Source organism: Macrobrachium nipponense, chromosome 35 (assembly GCF_015104395.2).
Source record: "Macrobrachium nipponense isolate FS-2020 chromosome 35, ASM1510439v2, whole genome shotgun sequence".
Classification (NCBI taxonomy): Eukaryota; Metazoa; Arthropoda; class Malacostraca; order Decapoda; family Palaemonidae; genus Macrobrachium; species Macrobrachium nipponense.
Window position 1 is genome coordinate 13,603,998 of NC_061096.1, and position 26,276 is coordinate 13,630,273.

General features: G+C 37.4%; 2 protein-coding genes and 1 long non-coding RNA gene across 4 annotated transcripts in view; all 3 read left to right on the top strand.

Annotated features, from left to right (window-relative positions):
• Positions 1–26,276, top strand: part of LOC135208198 (uncharacterized) — a 96,923-nt gene that overhangs the window by 37,090 nt on the left and 33,557 nt on the right. The window lies entirely within an intron of this gene.
• LOC135208197 (uncharacterized) lies at positions 10,350–15,146 on the top strand. Its single transcript, XM_064240326.1, has 2 exons — positions 10,350–12,077; positions 12,463–15,146. The coding sequence occupies exon 2, from the start codon at positions 12,873–12,875 to the stop codon at positions 14,472–14,474; it is 1,602 nt and encodes a 533-aa protein (XP_064096396.1). The 5' UTR covers positions 10,350–12,077; positions 12,463–12,872; the 3' UTR covers positions 14,475–15,146.
• LOC135208434 (uncharacterized) lies at positions 15,181–19,652 on the top strand. Of its 2 annotated transcripts, none has more exons than XM_064240603.1 (2): positions 15,181–19,152; positions 19,538–19,652. In XM_064240603.1, exon 1 carries the CDS (start codon positions 15,274–15,276, stop codon positions 17,011–17,013), a length of 1,740 nt encoding a protein of 579 aa, XP_064096673.1. In that variant the 5' UTR covers positions 15,181–15,273; the 3' UTR covers positions 17,014–19,152; positions 19,538–19,652. Both variants share the same exon structure in this region, with proteins under 2 accessions (XP_064096673.1, XP_064096674.1).

Consider the following 26,276-nt stretch of genomic DNA (forward strand, 5'->3'; position numbering starts at 1 on the left):
ACAATATCATTTTTTCACTTTTACTCTTTTACTTTATAGTTTTCTTTGGCAAATACCTCTGCTTTTGACATTGCTACCAGCAATAGAATTTATCTTAGAAATGCTTTGATAGCTTGAAAACGAGGCAATCTTACCATTCTCTTAAGGAGAGAATAGTAACCTGAAACTAAGTAAGCTCACAAGAAGGTACACAATTTTATCTTATACCTATAACAGTTTTTGAATACTGAAGTAGATCTTAATTGGAAACATTGAGTTGGGCAGTAGCAGTTTTTCATGATTGACTAACAAAGGCTATGTAAGTACCAAGCTTCACTGCTTAATCCAGGTTTAGTCCCCAGGATTAGCAGACAGTCACGGAGCAGCTTCCAGTCACATGTTTATATGTCATGGTTGTCACCAGATGTTGGGTCTCGGTCATTACACCTGACAGATTTACCTGTAACCACATTCCTGCTCACATGGCTTATTTTGAAAGTGGGCTTCATCCTGAGAATAAGCCAGTTGACCCTAGGACATATGTTTGTCTTTACCTTACAATGGTGACCTCTTGGAGAGACCTGGTGGACAAGCAAGGTTCTTGCGTAATCTCTGACAACTGCCAGATTAAAACGGCCATTCCCTCCCAGCTCCAAAGAGCCCTACAGTTCTGGCTATTCAACCTAGGTAGACTAAGCATGGTTTTTGCATTAACTGGTGATTAGCAGCCCAGCTGTGGCCATGCCTACCAAAATATAAAGCCACCTACCTGGTTAAGGTTATCCTTAGTAGACCTACCATAGTTTTCACATAAATCCCTTGTGATTATTGGGCTAAGTGTTGCCATGCCTACTGAAAATAAAAGCCTCTATTGAACTAAATATTCTGTATGGCTTTGGCTTGCACTCTCACATGAGCTTCAAAGGTCATAACAATAGCATGGTAGACTCAGTCATGGTTCTCACACAACTCCCTGGCGACTGACTAACAAAAGCTGTGCCTGCTAGTATTGGGCCCAATCTTGTAAGGGGAGAATGCTACATGATGTCTGTGGACAGACTAGCAAATGTAGGTGTTGTAAACCTTCCCAAGCCCCACCTTCATCAACAGAACCATTTGCCTGGTTCCAGAGTGAAGAATTATAATTGTATCTTTGAAATGTTATTCTATTTAAAAGGTAGGTTTTGCTCCAAGCAGGGTATGACCCCCCTTGAATAGCTAATATCTACGAATACTTAAGACCCCCTCAAAATGCTTAGAACTGCCTATTTTGATAGTTAAAGCACAAAAAAACTAAAAAAATGCTTATTCCCGAGTTTTTAAGTTTTATCACAAAAGTGCATTTAGTCTCAAAAATGATATGAAAACACAGTAATTTGTGAATATTTCTCTTTGAAAAATACCACTAATAGGCAAATTTTCCATTAATAATGATTATATATGGTCCATAGAAAAATCCGCGAGTAGGCGACACAAGGGGACCTTGACTTGACTGAGTACACCACTGTGAGACACAATGGCCAAGGCATCATGGGGCAGACTCGATTCCCTCCTGAAACTGCAAGAACTAGACACCGAAAGAAGGCTGCAGAATGGTTACAAGGAAAGAGAAATATTGTACAGTTTATTCATGCTGCTTTCAAATAAACATCTGCCCTGTCCAGTGCTGGAGAAACCACCCCTGGCAGAACTGTTGAAGAAAGCTGATGAGTTGTTGGAGGCCTCCAAGGCTTCACAACACCTTGATTGGCCAACTGTGAAGCCAGAGAAGATTATGACCAGTACCAGCACAATGAGACCCAGGCCAGTATCATGCAGAAATGCCCATGCAAGTTGTGACCAAAGGGCCACCTATACACCCACCAGTGCTTTGCATATACCATCATCAATTTGGTAAGGCATTCAAGAACTATACACCCAGATGCTGCAGAAGAAAAATGGTGAGCAAGACAGCTATCTGAAAAGTTATGGTGGCTGCCACAAATCTGACAGGCGCTTGTTCCACCAGAAGGTTCCTGGTGTTGAAGAAGGAGCAGTACCATACACAAGACACCAAGCTATGCATTCTATACTACTAGCAGTTAACAGGAGCCATGTGGCCCCTATCCTATACCATCATGCACACAGATGGCTCACCCTCTACCTCAGGAAAGAAATTCATGTGGCACTTCATGGCACAAAAATCCAGATGCTCTTGCTCAACATCAAGTTCTTTTAACACTACGGACTGCTTGTCAATGTTACACTGCTGCTGCCTGGACCTGGCTTCTGTCTAGATGGTCCCACTGACCTCTGACCCCTAGTGAATACCCATATTTGCAGTAGGTTTAATGGACCCTCACCTTCTGCAGGAGTTACCCAATATCTTTAAGCCTTAACTCAGACAGATGGCTGGCATCCCTACAAAGCACAACATGCATCTTGTCAAACAACACCTTCACCCCTGTTTACTCCAAGTTCCACTACCTGCCTCTAGAAAAAAAATACATACAGTGGAACCTCGTATTTGTGGACTCATGCACACATGGATTTCTCTCTGTAACATTTCCCCCCATTATCCACGGCAAATTCGCATATTTGCAGTATTTTTTTATGAAAAATATCCACAAATTCCTGTTTTTTATCAATTTCATCATAAAATGCACTTTTTGTGATAAAACTATTTAAAAAACCAGGTATAAAATTTTTTAGTGGGTTTCTTTTGAGTTTAACCCTTAAACGCCGGGCCGGTATTTCCAAAAGTGTCTCCTGTATGCCGGCGGCGTTCGTGAGTGAGCGCCGAAGTAGAAAAAAAGTTATTTTAAAAAATCACGGCATACTTAATTTTCAAGATTGAGTTCATTTTTGGCTCCTTTTTTGTCATTGCCTGAAGTTTAGTATGCAACCATCAGAAATGAAGAAAAATATCATATATAAATATTGGAATATATGACAGTGCGAAAAAAATTTCATATATAATTGTATACAAATCACGCTGTGAGCAAAACGTTTAATTCACTGGTTTAAAAAGAAATTGAGGCAAGCACAAAAATACCCGTTTTTACCTAATTTGGGGGTGCTGAATTCAAATTTGAAATCCGCTTTTGCTCACCTCTAGTTTTTTTTTTTAGATATGCATAGTGTGAATTTGTGCATATACAGTACATAAAAGCGTATATGCATTCAGGGTTAATTCTAATATTGTGAGACTTATGGCTTATTTATTAGTTATTATGCACTAAATGTAAGTGATAGCATTACATTATATATATAATTATATATCAAGACGGATTTTGGCAGTTAGGGCAGCAGGTCTCAATCCACACTCAGTAGTGCTCTGGCAGTCATTGGAAGAGGTTGTCTCGCAGGTGGCGCAGGAGGTTGGTGTCCCTCAACTATCGTGTTACACATCTTTTGGGTAGCTAAATATTGGTATTACATTTTCCAATGCTCATTTTATTGCCTTGCATATGATTTATTTTGGCAAGAAAGCGGCTTTCAACTTTGCAGTCCCGATGGTTTGGAGAGAGCCACGAAGCCACGCAGATGATTGTTATTTTTGTTTAACTAATATAACTGGTTTCAATGCATCTTCTAGGAAAAAGATCAAATATCCCAACCTTCCATCTGCTATGAGACCCGTCCCCCATTCAGATGATCTTCCTGTAACCACACCTCCAGTAAATAAGGATCTTCTTTCCTCATCAGATGAAGAAATGCCTTCAAGGGAGGATTCTGCCGAGTCAATATCTTTGGTGTGGGAATGCTGGGATATTTATTCCCTTTGTGCAGAAGCACAGCCTTGAGACTTCGCTTGGAAGAGTCTATGAAAAGACGCCAGTCTGAAGGATTATGTGGCAAACCAAGGGACGTGAACAAGCCAGGTATGTTTGTGCAGTAGCACAACTTGTTTTCCATGGCGAAAAAGGAAGCAAGGTCTTTGTTCCGATTCCTGAAAATGGTGATCCTTACATCTTCCTGGACTAGGTTCCACTGTTTAAGCCGAGAAGCCAAGAGCTCTGACAGCTGTTTTGACAGATACAAATCACGAGCAAGATCATTCAGGTCTTCTTGCATGATCCAGTGTGGCTTGTTGCCACATAATCCTTCAGACTGGCGTCTTTTCATAGACTCTTCCAAGCGAAGTCTCAAGGCTGTGCTTCTGCACAAAGGGAATAAATATCCCAGCATTCCCATTGCACACACTGTCCATCTAAAGGAGTCCTATGACAATATGGAGCTTCTTTTAGAAGCTATTAAGTACAGCGAGTACCAATGGAGTCTGTGTGGGGGCCTCAAGGTCATTGGTCTTCTTATGGGTATGCAAGCGGGCTTCACAAAGTACTGTTGTTTTCTCTGTCTCTGGGATAGTCGAGCTGTATCCTACCATTACAAGCAGAAAGACTGGGGGTCTAGAAGCACTTTTGTTCCTGGCGAACACAGCGTCAAGGAGAATCCTCTGATGGACATGAATAAGGTGCTTCTTCCTCCTCTTCACATCAAGCTTGGTTTGATGAAGAATTTCGTGAAGGTGTTGGACAAAAATGGTGCTGCCTTCCAACACTTGTCTATTGTGTTCCCAGGTCTTAGTGCTGCTAAGCTCAAAGAGGGCATCTTTGTCGACCTCAGATCCGAGAAGTGCTGAAGGATACTGATTTTGAGGAGCTTCTTAACTTACAGGAACTGAGAGCATGGGAAGCATTCAAGTCAGTCTGTAGTGGCTTCCTTGGTAACACACGCGTACCAGATTACCAAGTCTGTATTGAAAAGTTGCTAAAGTCTTACGAGGATATGGGGTGCTGAATGTCACTCAAGATTAATTTTCTCCATTCCCACCTCAACTTCTTCCCGCCAAACCTTGGAGCAGTGAGTGATGAGCATGGAGAAAGATTCCACCAAGACATTACGAAGATGGAGAGCAACTATCAAGGCAAATGGAACCCCGGCATGATGGGAGACTTCTGCTGGATGCTCTTGCGTGACATCCCGGAGGCAAAATACACCAGATCTTCTAAGAAAACACACTTTTGACTGTCTGTGGTACTATGAATTGTGTAATTGTGTCATCCAAGTACGTATATTGATTCAATCAGTGTTCTTTATCTATCCTGTTTTATCTGTTATAAGCTGCTGCAACTCTTGAAATGTGCACATATATTCTCTGTTTATACTAAAATGAGACTATTTAAAAGCCAGAAAACTAGAGGTGATAGAGAAAAACTATTCATAAATTTGAATTCAGCACACCCAAATTAGCAAAAAATACCTATCCCCATTCTTGCCTCAGACCAAAATTTTTTTTTTGTAAACCAGTGATTATTTTTTCGTTGTATTGTACACTAAATTGCGATGATTTTGGTATATAAATTGTAAAACAATCAATGCAACACAGAGAAAATATTATCACAATATGATGCATGAATTTGTAATGTGCAGACATAAAAAAAAGCAGTTTTAAAAAATTCACCATAAATCGAAATATTGTGCTAGAGACTTCCCGTTTGTTGCAAAATTAAGGTAATTGATTGAATATTACTAGACTGTAAGTGTTGTACCATACAATTGCAGTTTTCGACCATTTCGGTCGAGATGAAGTTGACCGAAGGTCTAATTTTTTCTATCGTTATTTATATGAAAATATTTCAAAACTAATAAAAGCTGCAATCATAGGTTGTTGTTTGTTGTATTCTACATGAAATTGCGCACATTTTCATTATATATGAAAATGTGCGCAATTTCATGTAGAATACAACAAATTAGCTGTTACATAAAGTTTTATATAAACTTTATGTAACGGCTAATTTAAAATGGTGCAAACGTTACGACAATCGAACGAAAAAATTTATTATTTTTTCGGAAGAGTTGCCGCGCAGACATAAGGAAAAAGTTTTTTCATACAATCAACTTACCTGTCAGATATATACATAGCTAAGACTCAGTCGTCCCCGACAGAAATTCAAATTTCGTGGCACACGCTGCAGGTAGGTCAGGTGATCTACCGTCCGGCCCTGGGTGGCAGGATTAGGAACCATTCCCGTTTTCTATCATATTTTCTCTGTCACTTGGAATGTAAAAACGTTTGCAGTTCCTCCTGACTTGATTTTTGGATTTCATCGCCATCGATCTTCTGGGCTATCTTTTGCAGGGAAGTACTGGGTCTTTGGTTCGGCATATGCATATAAATTTGTTTTAATAACTTTGGCTTCGAAAATTTCGAAGAATTGTTTACGTGTAACTACCGAACTTTTCGGTAGACATTCATTTAGTTTGCAAGAAAGGGAAATATTAATATTTATTCATTAATACGTGTAATAGGTGTTAGAACTTTATTGAGGAAATATAAAACTCTAACTTCCTACTTTAGGAAGTCAGGAAAGCATATAACTTTTTACGCTTCCTTTAGAAGCTTTAATAGCTCTCGTGCTAACGAGCAGTTAGAGTATTAACAGTAATAGTAGTTTTTGCATCCTCATCTCCTTCTTACTCTACAGAATCTACAGAATCTACAAATTAATAAATTTGAAGATAATTGGATGTAGCTCAAAATGCGAGCTCTTATAAGGTAAGAAGTGAATTTAGTGTTCCCAGTGCAGTGGAGGGTGCGTTCTGATCGGCTCTGTTTCACTCCCAGGTCTAGACCGCTTCCAAGCTCCCTGGCCCAGAGGAGAAGGAAAGTCGAAAGCCTTACGGAGGTTATGGAGAATCCCCACCGATCAGGCGTCCCCTCGGCAGGATCTGTAGAACGTCCCAGACTGCCAAGTTCGCCATTGGAAAGGCGTCCTATAATAGTGGAGGGTGCGTCCGATCGGCTTTGTCTCGCTCTCAGGCCTAGACCTCTTCCAAGCTCACAAGCCCAGAGGAGAAGGAATGTCGAAAGCCGCACGGAGGTTTCAGAGAATCCCCACTGGTCGGGCGTCCCCTCGGCAGGTTCTGTAGTAGCGTCCCAGACTGCCAAGGATAGCCATTGAAAAGGCATCCTTAAAAAAGTGCGTCTCTTCTTCCGTTTCTTCATCTTACATCCGAAAAGACGAAGAATGTACATGTTTGGAGTTCGGACGATCTAGCGCGTTCTCTGAAAACTAAGAGAACACTGAGCGAGAGGCTGAGACCCAGCCAGCAAGCTAGCGCAAGCCACGTTCCAACAGCCAGCAGTGAGCCACGTTCCAACAGCCAGCAGCGAGCCGCGTTCCAGCAGACTAGCGCGAGCCGCGTTCCAACAGACTAGCGCGAGCCTTGTTCATACAGATAAACGCGAGCCGCGTTCCAGCAACTGAGCGCGAGCCGCGCTCCAGAAAATTTTTCTTGGCGCAAGGCGCCTTCAAAGAGAAAACAGACAGCTAGACTGAGGAGCCTTATAGTAGAGTGGCAATCAGAAGGATGCTTCCATTGAACGTTTACTGGCAAGAGGCTCCTAAAAGAAGACTAGTAGGCGCTCGGAACTATCAGGGCGCACGGGACCTTCCACGCAAGCGGAACGTTCCAGGAGCGAGTCTCCTTTCTAGCGTGCGGAACATTCCAGGCGCGCGGAACTATCCAGACGCCAGGCGCTAGGATCCAGGCGCCAGAATATTCCAAAATCTTCTTTTGAGAGAGAGGTCAGTCGTGAGGCTCCTCTTTGAGTTTTTTAACTTTAGCAACTTTCCCCTGGCAAAGGTGCAAGATGTCGCACAGGCAGCCGTCGCTTTTGTCAGAAGGATTCTGATACTAAGAGAAGCCCTTTTTCATTATTCAGAAGACTCCTGTGTTAGGCAGTTCCTCTCAATGCGGACTCTCTCCTTCATTCATACTCTTCCCTCGTTATGAGGAGGCAAGAGCTTTGGGAGTTTTTCTTAATAAGAATCTCATCGAAGCTTGGGTATGATGGCGGATAGGAAATATCTACTTCCTTCCGTAAACCCAAGAGATGAACAGGAATTCTGTCTCTTCCGCGATTTATGAGGAAATCACGAAGATTTAAAGAGTTCCTGGATTAACTTCCTTCCTTAAGGAGATATATATACTCTTTCTATCGTTCTATTAACGAAAAGAACGAAGATAGTAGAAGGTAGTAGAGTATCTGCTGTATGAGAATACGATACGGTCAAATCATAAACACATACCGTAGTTACTTCTTTGCTGTGCAACTCAATTACCAGTATCCTTCTAGGACTTTTCTAGGAAGGACTACGCTTAAAGGGATTGTTAAGACAACACCTACTTAGCTTCTAGATTTATCGAAGTCTTGTTTCGCTTAAATATGCTTTAATAAGAACTTCCTGAAGTTCGATAATAATTTTATAAGATTCCTTTATTAAATGGAATAGCTGGCAACTCAGGAAGAGTAAGGCCAGACAGCTAACGGAGACTGCTTTCGCTGAGAGTGAGACCAACCCAGTACAATGTAGGTGTCGGTCATAAGTGGTTGTTTACATCTCTCTCTCCTGCGGGATGAAATAACTATCCGTATCTCTCCCCTACAATCGCGGTCTTAGCCTCGGATTGAGGGGATAGTTAAGCTAACATAAATAAAATATTGTATGCCTTTTGCTAAGAAGCTTTCAATAAGAGAGATATTACAACCTTTCAATGCTGTTTACCGTAGGTAACATTGTTAAAGGATTCTATCGCAGCAGAATATTATATTATATAATGCTCTCAGGCTTACGAAAGCATGGCTTATTAGAGTACCTGCTCAGAAGAAGATGGAGTCGGATGGGAAACATTCTCTTTGTGGCAGAACTTGTTTCCCTGAATGGACTATACTACGTATATAAAGTTTTTTCCTACTAAGAACGGAATTACCATGTGAAAGGATGTCGGGTACCATAAAGGCACAGATGTTCTGGCACATAACCTAAAAGGAATTAGAAGCAAGCGCCAACCTGGCGCAAATTGCGCCAGAAGCGCCAACCTGGCGCAAATTGCGCCAGAAGCGCCAGCCTGGCGCAGTGAGCCAAGAACACCATCCAAGATTTTCTCGTTTTAGCGAGTTATTAACCTAAGAGTCCAGTAGCCTCTCGGACAGCAGGCTCGGTAACGGCAAGATTCGTTCCTGATTTCGTTACCCATTTAATCACTTAGGCCAATTCCACGACTCTCTCATATTGCAAAGAACATCGAGAATCTTTTTTTTTTTTTGCTCCTGTTCGCGTTAACAAAGAGAACCTTCTCAATCGACGATAATAACTGTTAACGTATGTCTAACATTTATTGGAAAAAGTTGTGAGAACCTGCGGAAAGTGTTCTTCATAGATCTCTTAGCAGGGTAGAAGACGAACAGGCTTCCTATAGACTGCTTCCTTTTCCTCGAACCAAGAGAGGTAGCAATATACGCCATCTTTATTTTATAGAAAGGGGAATAAACTTTAGTCTTTTTTCCCCTAAATATAAATATAAATTCTTTACAGAATTTAAGATAAATGGCGTCAAAGAAGAGAGGATAATACTTTATGCCTCATTTTGGCCTTAGAGAGGTTGGATTCACAGAGGTCACGTTCTTCTCACAACATGTTTTGGAAGTTTTTTCCAAGAGAGTCTTGATATTCTATCAGCATCTATTATAAATAGACCTTAACAACCTCTCCACTCTGAGTCTGTCTACGTGCAGACTGACCAGAAGTGGACATGAATGAGAGGATTTTTCAAGGTAAATGACAATAGTCATGGCCAAGACATAGAATTGCTGCAGATCGTGCTAAAGGGAATGAGGAAGCTGTCCTCTTCCGATACCTCTGTGAACCACATAGCGGTTTTTTCTGCCCTTTCAGAGGGAAGAATCACCTTTGTATATGTCTGCTATCAAAGAATGCAGTAAAAGGCTATACTCTGTCTCTACAAAGGGAATTGGAGATAGCAGAGGATTAAGATCTTCGGGATCTTATACGATACCTCAATATGACAAGAGTAGGATATCATGTACTTCTAATGGGATCTTTTTTGTGGCCACAGATTCCATGTTCCGACAAGATGGAACTGCTCCTCATCAAACTTCTTTGAGAAATTTTTATGAGGGAATTCTTTGTTTCTCTTGGTCCAAAACGACCAAGAAGACAAGTGAATTTTTTTTTTGAGCATTGGAATCTCGCATCAGATTCTATGGAGACTAGGCAATGGGTTCTTGCCAGCATAGTATGTCTGGCAAAAGAACTAAAACCCCCTATTCCTGATTCAATGTTTTCAGATAGAGGTTTCGTTGTCCAGGTATGGTACTTACGTTTTCATCTACAGTAGAATGGTTCAAATGTTTGCCTACAGTGTCTTTGGAATGCGATGACGGCTCGAAATGCTTCCCAGAAGGTGTTCAGAGGGATACAATAAAGTGCTAGAAATCAGGAGTCCTCCCAATTTCAGCTCGGAGTCTCCTTCGACTTCCAGGTTTCTTCCCTTCCTTCGGGCAAGGATAGGGAAGATTCTGCAACGAGAAACCCCTTCAACAGGTAAGAAGAGATCTCGTGAGCAAGGGAAGTACTCAAGAAGGATCCTCCTCGGAGAAAGACTCTTATCTCTCGTAATGTTAGATATCCTATGGTATACTAGATGTAGCTGACTACAATCACCTCCCCTTGCCAGAGAGGCCAAAGCTCAAAGTGGAAGAATTTCTTCCACCCTTCTCCAGTCTCGTGATTTACTATTGTGGATGTTCAGGACTTTCAGACAATGTAGCGCCAACCAGGAGCCATATGCCAAAACAGGCGTAAAAAATGCCAGAGGCAGACAGCCCCAAGAACACTGTCATTGTCTGATGAGGAGAAAGACCGGGCCTACAACCTGGCACAGATGCGCTAGAGGCGAACATATCGGACAGATAAGAGTGTCCGATGTGGACATTGCCAGACATCCTCGAGAGACTACCAAGCTCGAAGCTCCGGCAAGTGGGGAGGAGCCAACCAGGCGCGAGGCGCCAGCCAGACGCGAGGCGCCAGGCAGGCGCGAATCTCCAGCTAAGGCGCGAGGCGTCAACCAGCTGCGAGGCGCCAGTCAAGCGAAAGGTACCAGACAAGCGCTAGGCTCCAACCAAGAGCAAAGCACCAGCCAGGCGCGAGGTTCCTGCCAGGCTTCAGGCTTCAGACGGGAGAGATCCTTTTCAAGAAAGCCCTGGTCTTCTTTGAAACATGGAGATCTCCTAAGCACTTCATAAGTGACTTGATTCCTTCAAACAGCTGAGAATTAAAAGCGCAGGAAGTGCACGCTTTTGCAAATTCTTGTTCTTTACATAACAATATGTCATATAAGACATATTAGCTGTGTTGTACGGTAGAGGCAACTCTGTGTTGACTTCTCATTACACAAAGGATGTCAAGTTAACCTACGAGAGATCCTTCTCTTTTGGTTTATACGTTTCTGCGGATACGTTACTGGGATAAGGAGCCGACACTGATCCTTAACTTTGAGTTAAAGTTATTTAACTTAGTGAAATTATTGGGGTTTTTGAAAGGAGTGTGGGGATAACTCTTTTCAATTTGAGTGCGAACCCTCGTGTTAGGATCAGGTGATCGGGATCGGTGTTGCGCTCCTTAGTTATGCCAATAGGCATAGGTGTATTGTCATATAAGTGGATTAGCACCCATTGACAAGTACCTTTTAGGCTCTGCCGAGTAAGTGGATAAGACCCCATCGGCAGACCCACAAGAACTCTTGGCCACAGATCACATATTGTTTAAGATTTTATAGAAAATTTATTTATTATTTGCATATTAAAGTAGTCCTTTAAACCCCCGTGCCATACTAAACAAATTCTAAAAGGAACATGGGAGTTTAAAGGATTGCGCAACACCTAGATGGCTCTGCTGGCTCTTTTACCTGTTTCAGTTCGTCCTCCTCATCCTTGATTTTTTATGGAAGGATGACGGCCTTTGCATTTCGCGATTCTTGGAGGAGGAAAAAATGTCTACCTCGACCCGCAACGAAGCAGAAAAAGCAGTTCAAGCTCAGGTTCCAACTTGGAACCACTGGATAACATTTGAAGATAACTGGTGAACTCTACTCCCTCGCAAGAGAATACATTATATATTGAAGAATCCTCTACATTAACTATGTAACGTTTCTTGCCGACCCACCTGTCTCTGCCTCTTCCGTCGTCGTCTTTGAAGCCAACGTCATCAACACTTCTATGGAGTCAATGGTTGAACCTTTCCTGCCCAGTAAGTTTCCTACGATTTGTGGCGTATGGTAAAGCTTAGGTTAGGGGGTTTTCAATTTTTCTTAATTATTACCACACTTTCAGAACCTGTAAATTTTCTATGGATTCTTGTGTTTATATTGCTATCTATAAAGGTGTATATTTTTTGGACCTTTGTTATTACCATTTGTGTAATTACTCTTTTGATTTTTAGGCAGTTGCTAATTGTTAAGGAGGACAGTGGTTTAGTGGAAGACACTGATTCAATTTCTTGTTCTTTCACGAAGCTGATTTAGGTAATTTCAGTGTTAAGTGTCAATGATATACACAATTTTTTTTCATGAGGATAGTCTTTAATTTATTAAATATTGTTGGACTCGATAATGATAGTCTGTTGTTGTTTTCAGAATCCATAGGTTTTCAAAAATTTCCATGAGTGAAGGTCTTTCCACCACAAGCAATAGTTTTCTATTTATGATTAGCGATTGGGAACAGGATTTCAGCCATCGGAGTTGTATCTATGCCATTTCGTAATCTTAACTTTCATACGAATAAATAATTTTAAAGAATTTGTGTTTTTATTTAACTGTGAAAGAAAGCATTCAAGGTTACGAGCAACTCTTGTGTAAAGCTCTTGGTTTTTCTATAAAGTTTTTGAAATGGCGCCCGAACAGGGACTCTGAAGGCTTTAGTCTCCATATAGGCGATGATAGGGTGGCATTGCAGGTTGGGTTTTGTGTATTAAGAGTTTGTCTGAGTTAACGTTGGGGATAATTTGAATTTATTTAATTATTTTTCTGCAAGAAAACATTTAATAATGGAAGAGGAACTAAGGTATTTAGTAATGTGCAGGAAGACTGTAAGGTCTCAGGTTACTAAAATATTCAAAACTTCAGGTACTTTTAGAAGTTTGAGTGATGTCGATAGGTCAACGCTAACTAATAGGTTGAAATGTTATAAGGAAGACTTGCGAAATTATGATAGCAAGATTTCTTCAATCAAATGGTCCTCATCCAAGGACGAAGCAGAATTTGAGGCTGAATTTAGTTCTTGCCAGGAATATTTGGACAAAGGTATTTCATTGATAATTCAGTTAGAAAATATACTTCCTTTGTCACCAGCTGAAATGCATGAAACCCCCCGTAGCCTCCTTAAGAGTCCAGTAGCTCCTTTGCCTAAATTTGCTAGCAGTGATGGCGAAAATATAGAATTGTTTTTCAGACAGTTTGAAGAAACTACAAGTAAATTTTCGTATACTGATTATGATAAACTACTTTTGCTAAAGCAGCAAATTTCTGGTAAGGCTGCTGTTTTAATAGAATCATTAGAGGCAGATAGGCAAGGTTATTCACATGCAAAAGCACTCCTGCAAGCAGCTTTTGCTTCTATTCCAGTTCAAAAATTTAATGTACTGAAACAGTTGGTAAATATGAAGTTAGATGAAAATTCTGAACCATTTGAATACGTTAGTAATATTAGGAAAATACAAGAGGCCGTGAAGACTTTGAACATTAGTGTTGATGATGTTTTACAATACTTTTTCCTTAAAGGAATGAATGATACTTTTAAGAACATTATGATTCAAGTAGCGGGAAACTCAAAACCTACAACTGTACAAATTGTGGAAAATTTCTTTGAATGTAATGAACGTTATTTGAATGTTTGTTCCGCTATTAAGCCTATGGAAGAAGCTTCAGTAGCAAAGAATAGGTTAAATCCCAAAAGCTCCAATTTAGCTATTAAGGTGGATGTTGAAAACGTTAATCCCTTTATTTCATGTACTCTTTGTCAAAATGCAATTTCTTCTAAGCACCCCATTAATAAATGCACTAGGTATATCACCCCAAAAGAAAAAGTAGATAAATTAAAAGCTCTTAATGCTTGCATTAAATGTGCAAATCTAGGACATTGGGAAAATTTTTGTAAGTTTAAATTTAAAAGGAAATGTAGTAAATGTTATGGCTGGCATTTTTCATTTCTATGTTCTTGTGATTCTGTTAATCCTTCAGTGAAAGAGACTGTATCCAATCCCATTGATACCAAACCTAAGCAGAAGCAGCATAGGGATACAACAACAAAGAAAACTACTCAAAGTAATGTAATTTCTCCAGGTGCCTCACTCCAAAGTAATGGTGGTATAGACTCTTTGTTGCCTACCTTTTCATGTCTCATTGGAAATACGAAGGTAAGAGGGTTAATGGACTCTGGTAGTCAAGCCAACTTTATATCGGAAAGGGCTCTGGAGGGACAGCTTTACAGAATTGTTAAGGATAAACTGCAGGTTACTGTTAATGGATTTAATGGCCCAAGGAAGTATAATTCTAAATTAGTAGAAGTTAAGATAAAGTTTGGACACGACACATATGACATAGAAGCTATTTGTGTTCCCGAAATTAACTTGAATTTGAAATTACCTTAAGTTTAATTGTACAGTCCTTTACAGAAAGAGGGTATGAACTTTTTGATAATTTTCTAAGGACGGGTAGTGACTCTATTTCTAACATAGATTTTATTCTTGGTTCCAATTCCTTATATTGCATTATGATAAACTCTGTTGTATATGGTAGAGATACTCCTTCCATGTATTATGAAACAAAATATGGAGTTTTATTAACAGGAAACTTAAAGTGTGTGCTTGCTAATCTAAAGTATTTATCTAATTCCATAGTAGCTTCGCATTTGTCACTTCCTCAGGAACAAATTAATGAAGAAAGTTTTAATGTATTGGAAAGTCTTTTTCCCATGACTTCTTTCTTTAGGTCTAATGTAATAACCTTTGAAAACCTTAAAGAGGAAAACTTTAAAATTTTTGACCAAATTGGTGTAGTTAATGATAAGGAATTAGAAAGAGCTGCTTCTCAAATACTTGAACAAGATTCTTATCATTTTCATGAAAGTGTAGTACTAGATGAGGAAACTACTGAAGTAAATCGGAAGTTAGTGAAGTTTTTACTTAGGAACACTCGTAGGAATGAAGATGGTAGATTAGTAATGCCATTGTTATGGAATGGTAGAGTTTCGCATTTATTAGGAAAAAATGTTAACTTGTCTAAGAAAATATTGGAAGCTACACACAAGAAACTGTCCAAACAGGGGAATTTAATTAATTAAAGATGGATGAAAATATTAAGGAACAAGAAAAACTAGGTTTGATAGAAAAAATAGAAAATTTAGAAGCATTTTGTTCTCAGCATCCTGAATATAGCTTCCTACCTAATATGGGAATATTCAATTTAGATAGGGACACCACTAAATGTAGAATAGTTTTCCTATCAAATTTATGTGAAAATAGTTCAAAGAGTAATCCTGTTATAAGTCACAATCAAGCCATGTGGGCTGGACCTTGTCTTAATCAGAAGATCTCTACTTCTTTGTTTCAAATTAGATTCGATAAATATTTGATGTGCTTTGACTTGAAAAAGGCATTCCAACAAATTGCTTTAGAGGAAACTGATCAGAACAAACTTTTGTTTTTCTGGTTTAAAAACCTTAACATGGGAGACTTCACTTGTATTGCTTATCGAAATCTCAGACTTAGCTTTGGTTTACGATGTAGCCCAACAATACTAATGGTAGGCTTATTTAAAATTTTGATTCTGGATGCAAGAGTTGACCCAATTGAATTGAGGAACTTAAAGAAATTAATTTATTCATTATTATACATGGATAATGGCGCATTTACTGCTAATGATCAAGAATCATTAAGATGGGGTTTTCAAAAATTGAATGAAATTTTTCACCCTTATAAGTTTGCTCTGCAGCAATTTGTTACTAATGATGAAACCTTGCAAAGTGATATTGATCATAAATTAGAAATAGAGACTCCAAAAGTAGTAAAACTCTTCGGACTCAATTGGGATAGAATCACAGACAAGATTTCAACTTGTAAACTGAAGTTGGATCCAGAGGCTGATAATAAAAGGTTGGTTTTGAAAAGCATTGCTTTGAATTTTGATCCATACAATTTTAATGGACCTATTTTAAATAGAGCTCGCTTATTCATGCATAGTCTACAGACTGACAAGTCTCTCAGTTGGGATAAAAAGTTATCCTATAGGCAACAAAAGGAATGGAATAATATTTGCAAACAAGTAAATGCTACGCCAGAAATTGAAATCCAAAGATTTGTAGGTGAAAGAAATAGTTCATACAGGCTAATAGCTTTTACAGATAGCAGTAAATCTATTTATGGCACTACTGTTTTTATCCAGGATATTTCGACGCTAGAAGTAAACTTTGTTCTTGCTAAAAATAGGTTAGTGAACAGACAATTAGAGAATAAAAGCATTCCTTCACTAGAATTGCAAGCCGTTGTTTTGGGGACAGAAACCTTAACTGATTTATGTCAGGAGATAACGGGCCCACAATGTCCAACACCCATTAAAATTACAGAATTGGTTTTGTATACCGATAGTATGGTTTCTTTAAGTTGGATCAATGGGTACGTTAATACACTGGATAAAATGAACAAGAAAAGTGTATTTATATTGAACAGGTTAGAGCTCCTTCAGAGGCTTTGTAATAAGCACCCTGTTAAGTTTAGTTTCATAAGTGGAATACTAAATCCAGCTGATTGTATCACTAGGTGCATATCCTATAAGGTACTCAAAAGAACTAATTACTTTTCAGGGCCAAAATTTCTAAGAACAGAAATTAGTGAAGAAATTGGAAATAATGATAATTTTGATGTAATAGTTCCTAATCCTATGGCAGGTCAAAAAGTAACAAACTACTCACTAAATACTTCTGACACAACTAATGTTTCCCTTTCAATTCAAAGTGAGCATTTAATTGATTTGAATGAAGTGTCCAAATTTTCAAAGTTAAACAAGATTCATATGCTTGTTCTAAAATTTATATGGAATTTGAAAGAGCGAATTAGAGCCAGAAAGAATTTAAGCTCAGACTCAAGACCCAATCTTTACTTGAAAGCTTTTAACATTGTTATTAAAAAATAACAGAGCATTTGCTACCCAGAAGTTTGTCGTTATTTTGAGGGTAACAGTAAGAATGTCAAAGATATTCCAAATATCGTTTTGCAACTTAATGTTTATAGAGATAACTGTTCAATTTTAAGGGTTAGAAGTAAAGTGGGTAAGTGGAAACCTGATAAACTCGTGCACTTTCCTATCCTATTGCATAAGAAAAGTAGGTTAACTAAGCTTATCATAGAAGATTTGCATGAAAAAATGTTGCATTCTGGCTTGTATGCAGTACTGTCTGAAATGCATAAAAGGTTTTGGATTCCTCAGTATTTTTCTGCAGTGAAAAAGGTAATTAAGGAATGTGTTTTGTGCAAGAAAACTACAGCTAGGACGATAAAAACGAATCAGAACGCATACAGAGATTTTAGGATAGATCCTCCCTCAGTACCATTTAGGTATGTGTTTGTTGATCATTTTGGACCTTTCAATATAAAAATTCATGGTAAAAATTCCAAAGTTTGGATTTTGTGCTTATCTTGTCTTTGGTCTAGGGCCATTAATTTGAAAATTTGTGATTATTTAACTACAAAGGAATATTTGAGATCCCTTCAACTTCATTGTTTTCAATATGGAATTCCAGAGTTGATTTTGTCAGATCTTGGTTCACAATTGGTTGCTGGTGGGAATATTGTAGCAGACTTTTTGAACGATCCTGAACTTCAAAGTTACTTTGATGAAAATAACATTAAAAGGTTAAGGTTTGAACAATATCCAAAGGGATGTAAAAAATTGGGTGGCCTTGTAGAAATTTGTGTTAAAATGTGTAAAAAACTGATTCATAGTGCTGTCAAGAATTATGTTTTAGAATACAGGGAATTTGAATTTATTATTGAACAAGCTGTTCACCTAATTAATAGACGTCCTATAGCTTTCAAGGAAAGCTTAAGAGATGCTCTTGATGTACCAGAGGCTATCACACCAGAAATGTTGATACATGGATATAGTTTGGCTTCCATTAACATCATTCCAAATTTACAACTTTCAGAAGGAGACTTGGAATGGAGCATTGATAATCCTGTAGATGAGATCAGAAATAAATACCATAAACTCCTAAAAGTGAAAAGTAACTTGATTGAAAAATATAATTTTGAATTTTTAACTAATTTGATATATCAAGCAACTAATGAGAAAAGTCGTTATAAACCTGTGGATCATAAAAAACCTGAAATTGGAGACATTGTACTGATTAAGGAAACTAATACGAAGCCTTCTAATTATCCGATGGCTGTTGTAAAGAAAATTAAAATTAATGAGTTGGATGAAGTTTCTGAAGTAGAACTTCTTAAGGGTGGTTCCAGAGAATTGGTAAGAAGACATGTCGTCAATAATTCCACTCTTGAAACCGAATACTGTTACCTTGGATAATGACAGTTCTGATATACTCTCAAATAAGGATAGCTCTGAAGAAGTCTTTGGGAAAAGACCACAAAGAAAAACGGCCCTTGCGAGTATACAGAAGACCAAATTTATGTTAAAAGATGAAAATTAATTGTTTAAATTTGTTGAACTGAATATTTGAAGCTTTTTTCAAAATTGTATAAGGTATGATTTGTTTATGGTTTACTTTATTGATTTACTTAGTTTGATTTATTCAAATTCTTTGAATTTGAATCCCTTGTTTGGAGTGTTTAAGATTTTATAGAAAATTTATTTATTATTTGCATATTAAAGTAGTCCTTTAAACCCCCGTGCCATACTAAACAAATTCTAAAAGGAACATGGGAGTTTAAAGGATTGCGCAACACCTAGATGGCTCTGCTGGCTCTTTTACCTGTTTCAGTTCGTCCTCCTCATCCTTGATTTTTTATGGAAGGACGACGGCCTTTGCATTTCGCGATTCTTGGAGGAGGAAAAAATGTCTACCTCGACCCGCAACGAAGCAGAAAAAGCAGTTCAAGCTCAGGTTCCAACTTGGAACCACTGGATAACATTTGAAGATAACTGGTGAACTCTACTCCCTCGCAAGAGAATACATTATATATTGAAGAATCCTCTACATTAACTATGTAACGTTTCTTGCCGACCCACCTGTCTCTGCCTCTTCCGTCGTCGTCTTTGAAGCCAACGTCATCAACACTTCTATGGAGTCAATGGTTGAACCTTTCCTGCCCAGTAAGTTTCCTACGATTTGTGGCGTATGGTAAAGCTTAGGTTAGGGGGTTTTTAATTTTTCTTAATTATTACCACGCTTTCAGAACCTGTAAATTTTCTATGGATTCTTGTGTTTATATTGCTATCTATAAAGGTGTATATTTTTTGGAACTTTATTACCATTTGTGTAATTACTCTTTTGATTTTTAGGCAGTTGCTAATTGTTAAGGAGGATAGTGGTTTAGTGGAAGACACTGATTCAATTTCTTGTTCTTTCACGCAGCTGATTTAGGTAATTTCAGTGTTAAGTGTCAATGATATACACAATTTTTTTTCATGAGGATAGTCTTTAATTTATTAAATATTGTTGGACTCGATAATGATAGTCTGTTGTTGTTGTTTTCAGAATCCATAGGTTTTCAAAAATTTCCATGAGTGAAGGTCTTTCCACCACAAGCAATAGTTTTCTATTTATGATTAGCGATTGGGAACAGGACTTCAGCCATCGGAGTTGTATCTATGCCATTTCGTAATCTTAACTTTCATACGAATAAATAATTTTAAAGAATTTGTGTTTTTATTTATTTGTGAAAGAAAGCATTCAAGGTTACGAGCAACTCTTTGTGTAAAGCTCTTGGTATTTCTATAAAGTTTTTGAAACATATCTCGCTAAAGTTTCTTGAGGTGATGCAGACTCCTTGGCAACAGCCATATGAAGTCTACCACCTATCAGATAGGAACCAAGGTTTATTTATACCTACAACATATGTTGTTTACCTGTCTATTCCATGTTAGCTGTCTCTTACCCTCCACCAAAGGGTGTCAATCAGCTATGTATATATCTGACAGGTAAGTTGATTGTATGAAAATGATATTGTTATGATACAATAAAGTTTCATACATACTTACCTGGCAGATATATACAATTAATGGCCCAGCCAGCCTCCCCGCAGGAGACAGGTGGAAGAGAGAAAATATGATAGAAAACGGGAATGGTTCCTAATCCTGCCACCCAGGGCAGGACGGTAGATCACCTGACCTACCTGCAGCGTGTGCCGCGAAATTTGAATTTCTGTCGGGGACGACGGAGTCTTAGCTATGTATATATCTGCCAGGTAAGTATGTATGAAACTTTATTGTATCATAACTATCATTTTCATAAATTCACCATAAATCGAAATATTGTGCCTGAGACTTCCAATTTGTTGCAAAGTAAAGGTAAATGTTTGAATATTACTAGAATGTAATAGTTTTAGCTTACAATTGCGTTTTTTTACCATTTCGGTCGAGTCAAAGTTGACCGAAGGTTGAAATTTTGGCACTTATCGTTATTTTTATGAAAATATTTCAAAACTGATAAAAGCTACAACCATGGGTTGTTTTTAGTTGTATTCTACATGAAATTGCACATTTTCATATATAAAACTTTACGTGACGGCTAATATGAAACTGTGCAAACATTACGACAATCGGACGAATAAATTTCTGATTTTTTCGTTAGAGTTACCGTGCGGACGTAAGGAAAATGTTTTTTTTTCATAAATTCACCATAAATCGAAATATTGTGCTAGAGACTTCCAGTTTGTTGTAAAATGAAGGGATATGATTGAATATTACTAGAATATAAGAGTTTTAGCTTACAATTGCGTTTTACGACCATTTTCGTCGAGTCAAATTTGACCAAAGGTCGAAATTTTGGCACTTATCGTTATTTATATGAAAATATTTCAAAACTGATAAAAGCTACAACCATAGGTTATTTATTGTTGTATTCTACATGAAATTGCGCACATTTTCATATATAAAACTTTATTTAATGGCTAATATAAAACTGTGCAAACATTACGACAATCGGGCGAAAAAATTTCTGATTTTTTCGGCAGTTACCGTGCAGACGTAGGAAAAAGTTTTTCTTTTCTAAAATTCACCATAAATCGAAATATTGTGCTAGAGACTTCCAATTTGTTGCAAAATGAAGTTAAACGATTGAGTATTACTAGAATGTAAGAGTTTTAGCTTTCAATTGGGTTTTTCGACCATTTCGGGCGAGTCAAAGTTGACCGAAGGTTGAAATTTTGGCACTTATCGTTATTTATATGAAAATATTTCAAAACTGATAAAAGCTACAACCATGGGTTATTTTTTTGCTGCAGTCTACATGAACTAGCGCACATTTCCATATATAAAACTTTATGTAACTGCTAATATAAAACAGTGCAAACATTACGACCAAATCGGACGAAAAAAAAATTTCTGATTTTTTCAGAAGAAGCTACCTCGCGGACGTAAGGAAAAGTGTTCTTTTCATAAATTCACCATAATCGAAATATTGTGCTAGAGACTTCCAATTTGCTGTAAAATGAAGTTAAATGATTGTATATTACTAGAATAAAAGAGTTTTAGCTTACAATTGCGGTTTTCGACTATTTCGGTCGAGTCAAACACCGAAGGTTGAAATTTTGGCACATCGTTATTTATATGAAAATATTTTAAAACTGATAAAAGCTACAACCATGAGTTATTTATTGTTGTATTCTACATGAAATTGTGCACATTTCCATATATAAAACTTTATGTAACGGCTAATATAAAACTGCAAACATTACGACAATCGGACGAATAAATTTCTGATTTTTTCAGAAGAGTTACCGCGCGGACGTTAGGAAAAAGTTTTTTTTTCATAAATTCACCATAAATCAAAATATTGTGCTAGAGACTTCCAATTTAATGTAAAATGAAGGTAAATTATTGAATATTACTAGAATATAAGAGTTTTAGCTTACAATTGAGTTTTACGACCATTTCGGTAGAGTCAAAGTTGACCAAAGGTCGAAATTTTGGCACTTATCGTTATTTATATGAAAATATTTCAAAACTGATAAAAGCTACAACCATGAGTTGTTTATTGCTGTATTCTACATGAAATTGCGCACATTTTCATATATAAAACTTTATTTAACGGCTAATATAAAACTGTGGAAACATTACGACAATCGGACGAAAAAATTGGATTTTTTCGGAAGTGTTACCGCGGGGACGTAAGGAAAAGTTTTTTTTCATAAATTCACCATAAATCGAAATATTGTGCTAGAGACTTCCAATATGTTGTAATATGAAGGTAAATTACTGAATATTACTAGAATATAAGAGTTTTAGCTTACAATTGGGTTTTTCGACCATTTCAGTAGAGTCAAAAGTTGACCGAAGGTTGAAATTTTGGCACATCGTTATTTATATGAAAATATTTCAAAACTGATAAAAGCTACAACCATGGGTTATTTATTGCTGTATTCTACAGGAAATTGCGCACATTTTCATATATAAAACTTTATGTAATGGCTAATATAAAACTGCAAACATTACGACAATCGGACGAAAAAATTTTGATTTTTTCGGAAGAGTTACCGCGCGAACTTAAGGAATTTTTTTTTTCATAAATTCACCATAAATCGAAATATTGTGCTAGAGACTTCCAATTTGTTTTAATATGAAGATATATTACTGAATATTACTAGAATATAAGAGTTTTAGCTTACAATTGGGTTTTTCGACCATTTCAGTAGTCAAAGTTGACCAAAGGTTGAAATTTTTGCACTTATTGTTATTTATATGAAAATATTTCAAAACTGGTAAAAGCTACAACCATGAGTGGTTTTTGGTTGCATTCCACATAAAATTACTCACATTTTCATACATAAAACTTTATTTAACGGCTAATATAAAACTGTGCAAACATACGACAATCGGACGAAAAAATTTCTGATTTTTTCGGCAGTTACCGCGCGGACGTAGGAAAAAGTTTTTCTTTTCTAAAATTCACCATAAATCGAAATATTGTGCTAGAGACTTCCAATTTGTTGCAAAATGAAGTTAAACGATTGAGTATTAATAGAATGTAAGAGTTTTATCTTTCAATTGCGGTTTTCGACCATTTTGGTCGAGTCAAAGTTGACCGAAGGTTGAAATTTTGGCACATCGTTATTTATATGAAAATATTTTAAAACTGATAAAAGCTACAACCATGGGTTATTTATTGTTGTATTCTACATGAATTTGCGCACATTTCCATATATAAATCTTTATGTAACTGCTAATATAAAACTGTGCAAACATTACGACAATCGGACGAAAAAATTTCTTATTTTTTCGGAAGAGTTACCGTGCGGACGTAAGGCAATGTTTTTTTTTCATAAATTCACCATAAATCGAAATATTGTGCTAGAGACTTCGAATTTGTTGTAAAATGAAGGTAAATGATTGAATGTTACTATAATATAAGAGTTTTAGCTTATAATTGCGTTTTTGGACCATTTCGGTGGAGTCAAATTTGACCAAAGGTTGAAATTTTGGCACTTATCGTTATTTATGTGAAAATATTTCAAAACTGATAAAAGCTACAACCATGAGTTGTTTCATTTTGTATTCTATATGAAATTGCGCACATTTCCATATATAAAACTCTGTAACGGCTAATATAAAATGGTACAAAAATTATGTCAGTGACAAAATAATTTCTGAGATGTGTCGCTGATGCTTTTTAGTGCGAGAAGAAAGAAATTCGTGCTTGCGCGCCTATGCAACGATTGTAAACAAGACAACAGTTTGATCCTTGAACTCCCAGCATCCCCCAAGGTGCGTGATTCAAAAGTTTTTACCTGGTAGGCCTATAACTATTTTTCAGCGAATTTAAAAAAAAATCTTTTTTTTGTCGAAGGTCCGTACGTCGGTTTGGCACCCGGCAGACAATTTTCGTCGATGTTTAATACGTCCAATCGACGTTGAAGGGTTAACTAACAAAATAGGCCGTTTTAAGCACTTTTATAGGGGTTCCAACTATTTGCGGAATCTAAACTATTCCTTGGGGGGCGGCGGGCGGGTGGCGTCTGATATACATCCCCACAAATACGGGGAAACCACTGTATTTGCAAATCAAAAGTGTATGGAGCCTAGTTTGAATTGAACTTCAATGAGGTTACCAGCGTGGCAATGCCTAACGTCTAGAACGAGATCAATGACTTCTTTGCTGTAATCACAAGTTTAGAGTGGGAAGCCAACTCTTTTGCCACTGTTACCAAACCATTCTTGGCAACACTGGTATGAAATGCTTCTACTCCATAATTCAAAGACCTTTTCAGAAAAAGGTTAAAGGGAGTTGGATCCATCCTGGTTAGCTTTTGGGGGTGCATGTCCATGGGCCTTATCTTAGGTGGGATTGATGCTGATTTCCTATTTGAGTTGATGTTATTTCTGGTCTTGCTATTGGAATTAGAGTGCTAGAATAGCCATCTCTCATTATTTGTTCAAGACTTTTTGTAGGACTTGTACTTTTGCATTCTCTGTATTGGAGGCCTTGATAGCGTGCAAGTAGGTTTTATTCTCTCCTTGCAGTCAGTATATTGTTCTGAAATTTGTTCCAGGATTGGACCCCACATTGGTATCGGCCTTTCAGAGAGAATAGGTTTACGGTACTGTACAATCACCCCAGAGGACTGGTTCTTTTATGCTTTTGTCCATGGGAATTTTTCAAATTTCACATCAACAAACTCTTGGAGTGTGTAGTTATTCTTGAATTTTGGGTTATCTTATAGGATATCCTTGGCTACTCTTATTGATTACGATTAGAGTGACCTAGAAATAGTTGTAAGAAAGTAAGTTCACAAGCTCAAACAGTCGATGGGGACTTTGGGTCTTGTCTTAGAGGGAATCTTTCCTTTAGACTCTAAGGAATGAGAAGAGATTTCAATGCCATTGGTATCTTGCATTCAGTATTTTTGGGCACTCTGTGTTGGGAATTCTGAGAATGTTGTGATCTTATGGGCTGTTTTTGGAAAAGACTCCTAAAGAAGGGGCATCTGTGTTTCCCCTATGTTCTTAGGAATTATCCAAGGAAACTTCAAATGAATATCGGTATGACTAAGGACAGTCTGATGTTCATGCTTCTGAATAAGCTAAGGCGTTAGGGGCTTTTAATAGTTACAAATGGAAGAGGATGTTGGAACAAATTTGAAGTTTCTTAACCCTCTTACGCCGGAGCGGTAAATAAAAAAATGACTCCCGTATGCCGGAGGGGTTTGAGAGTGAGCGCGGAAGCGGAAAAAATATTTTTTTCAAAAAATCACAGCGCGCTTAGTTTTCAAGATTAAGAGTTCATTTTTGGCTCCTTTTTTTGGCATTGCTTGAAGTTTAGTATGCAACCATCAGAAAAGGAAAAAATTATCATTATCATATATAAATAATGCGATATATGATAGCGCAAAAACGAAATTTCATATATAATTGTATTCAAATTGCGCTGTGCGCAAAACGGTTAGAGGTAACAAGTTACTTTTTTTTCGTTGTAATGTGCACTAAAATGGGATCATTTTGGTATATAACAAATTGTAAAACGATAAAAGCAACACAGAGAAAATATTATCACAAAATGATGCATGAATTCGTAGCGCGCGGACGTAAAAAAATAATTTTTTAAAAAATTCACCATAAATCGAAATATTGTTCTAGAGACTTGCAATTTGTTTCAAAATGAAGGTAAATGATGGAATATTACGATACTGTAAGAGTTTTAGCTTACAAATGCAGTTTTCGACCATTTCGGACGAGTTAAACTTGACAAAATGTCGAATTTTTGTTTAAATTTTTTTTTTTTATATGCAAATATAAAAAAAAATGAGAAATGCTACAACCTTCCGATATTTTTGTTATATTGTGCATGTTTTTGCGCACATTTTCATATATAAAACACTAAATAAAGCGTAATATGAAAAGGCACAAATATTAGGAGAATGTGACCGCGTTTCGGAGATTTTCGGCCGAGAATCGGCGCGCGGACGGAATAAAAATATTTTTTTCAAATATTCACCATAAATCGAGATATTGTTCTAGAGACTTGCAATTTGTTTTAAAGTGAAGATAAATGATTGGATATTACTAGACTGTAAGATTTTTATGTTACAAATGCGTTTTCCGACCATTTCGGTTGAGTCAAAGTTGACCGATCGTAGTTTTTTTCCTATTTATCGTACTTTATATGCAAATATTTCAAAATGAGAAATGCTACAACCTTCCAATAATTTTTGTTATATTGTGCATGTTTTTGCGCACATTTTCATATATAAAACTCTAAAAAAAAGCGTAATATGAAAAGG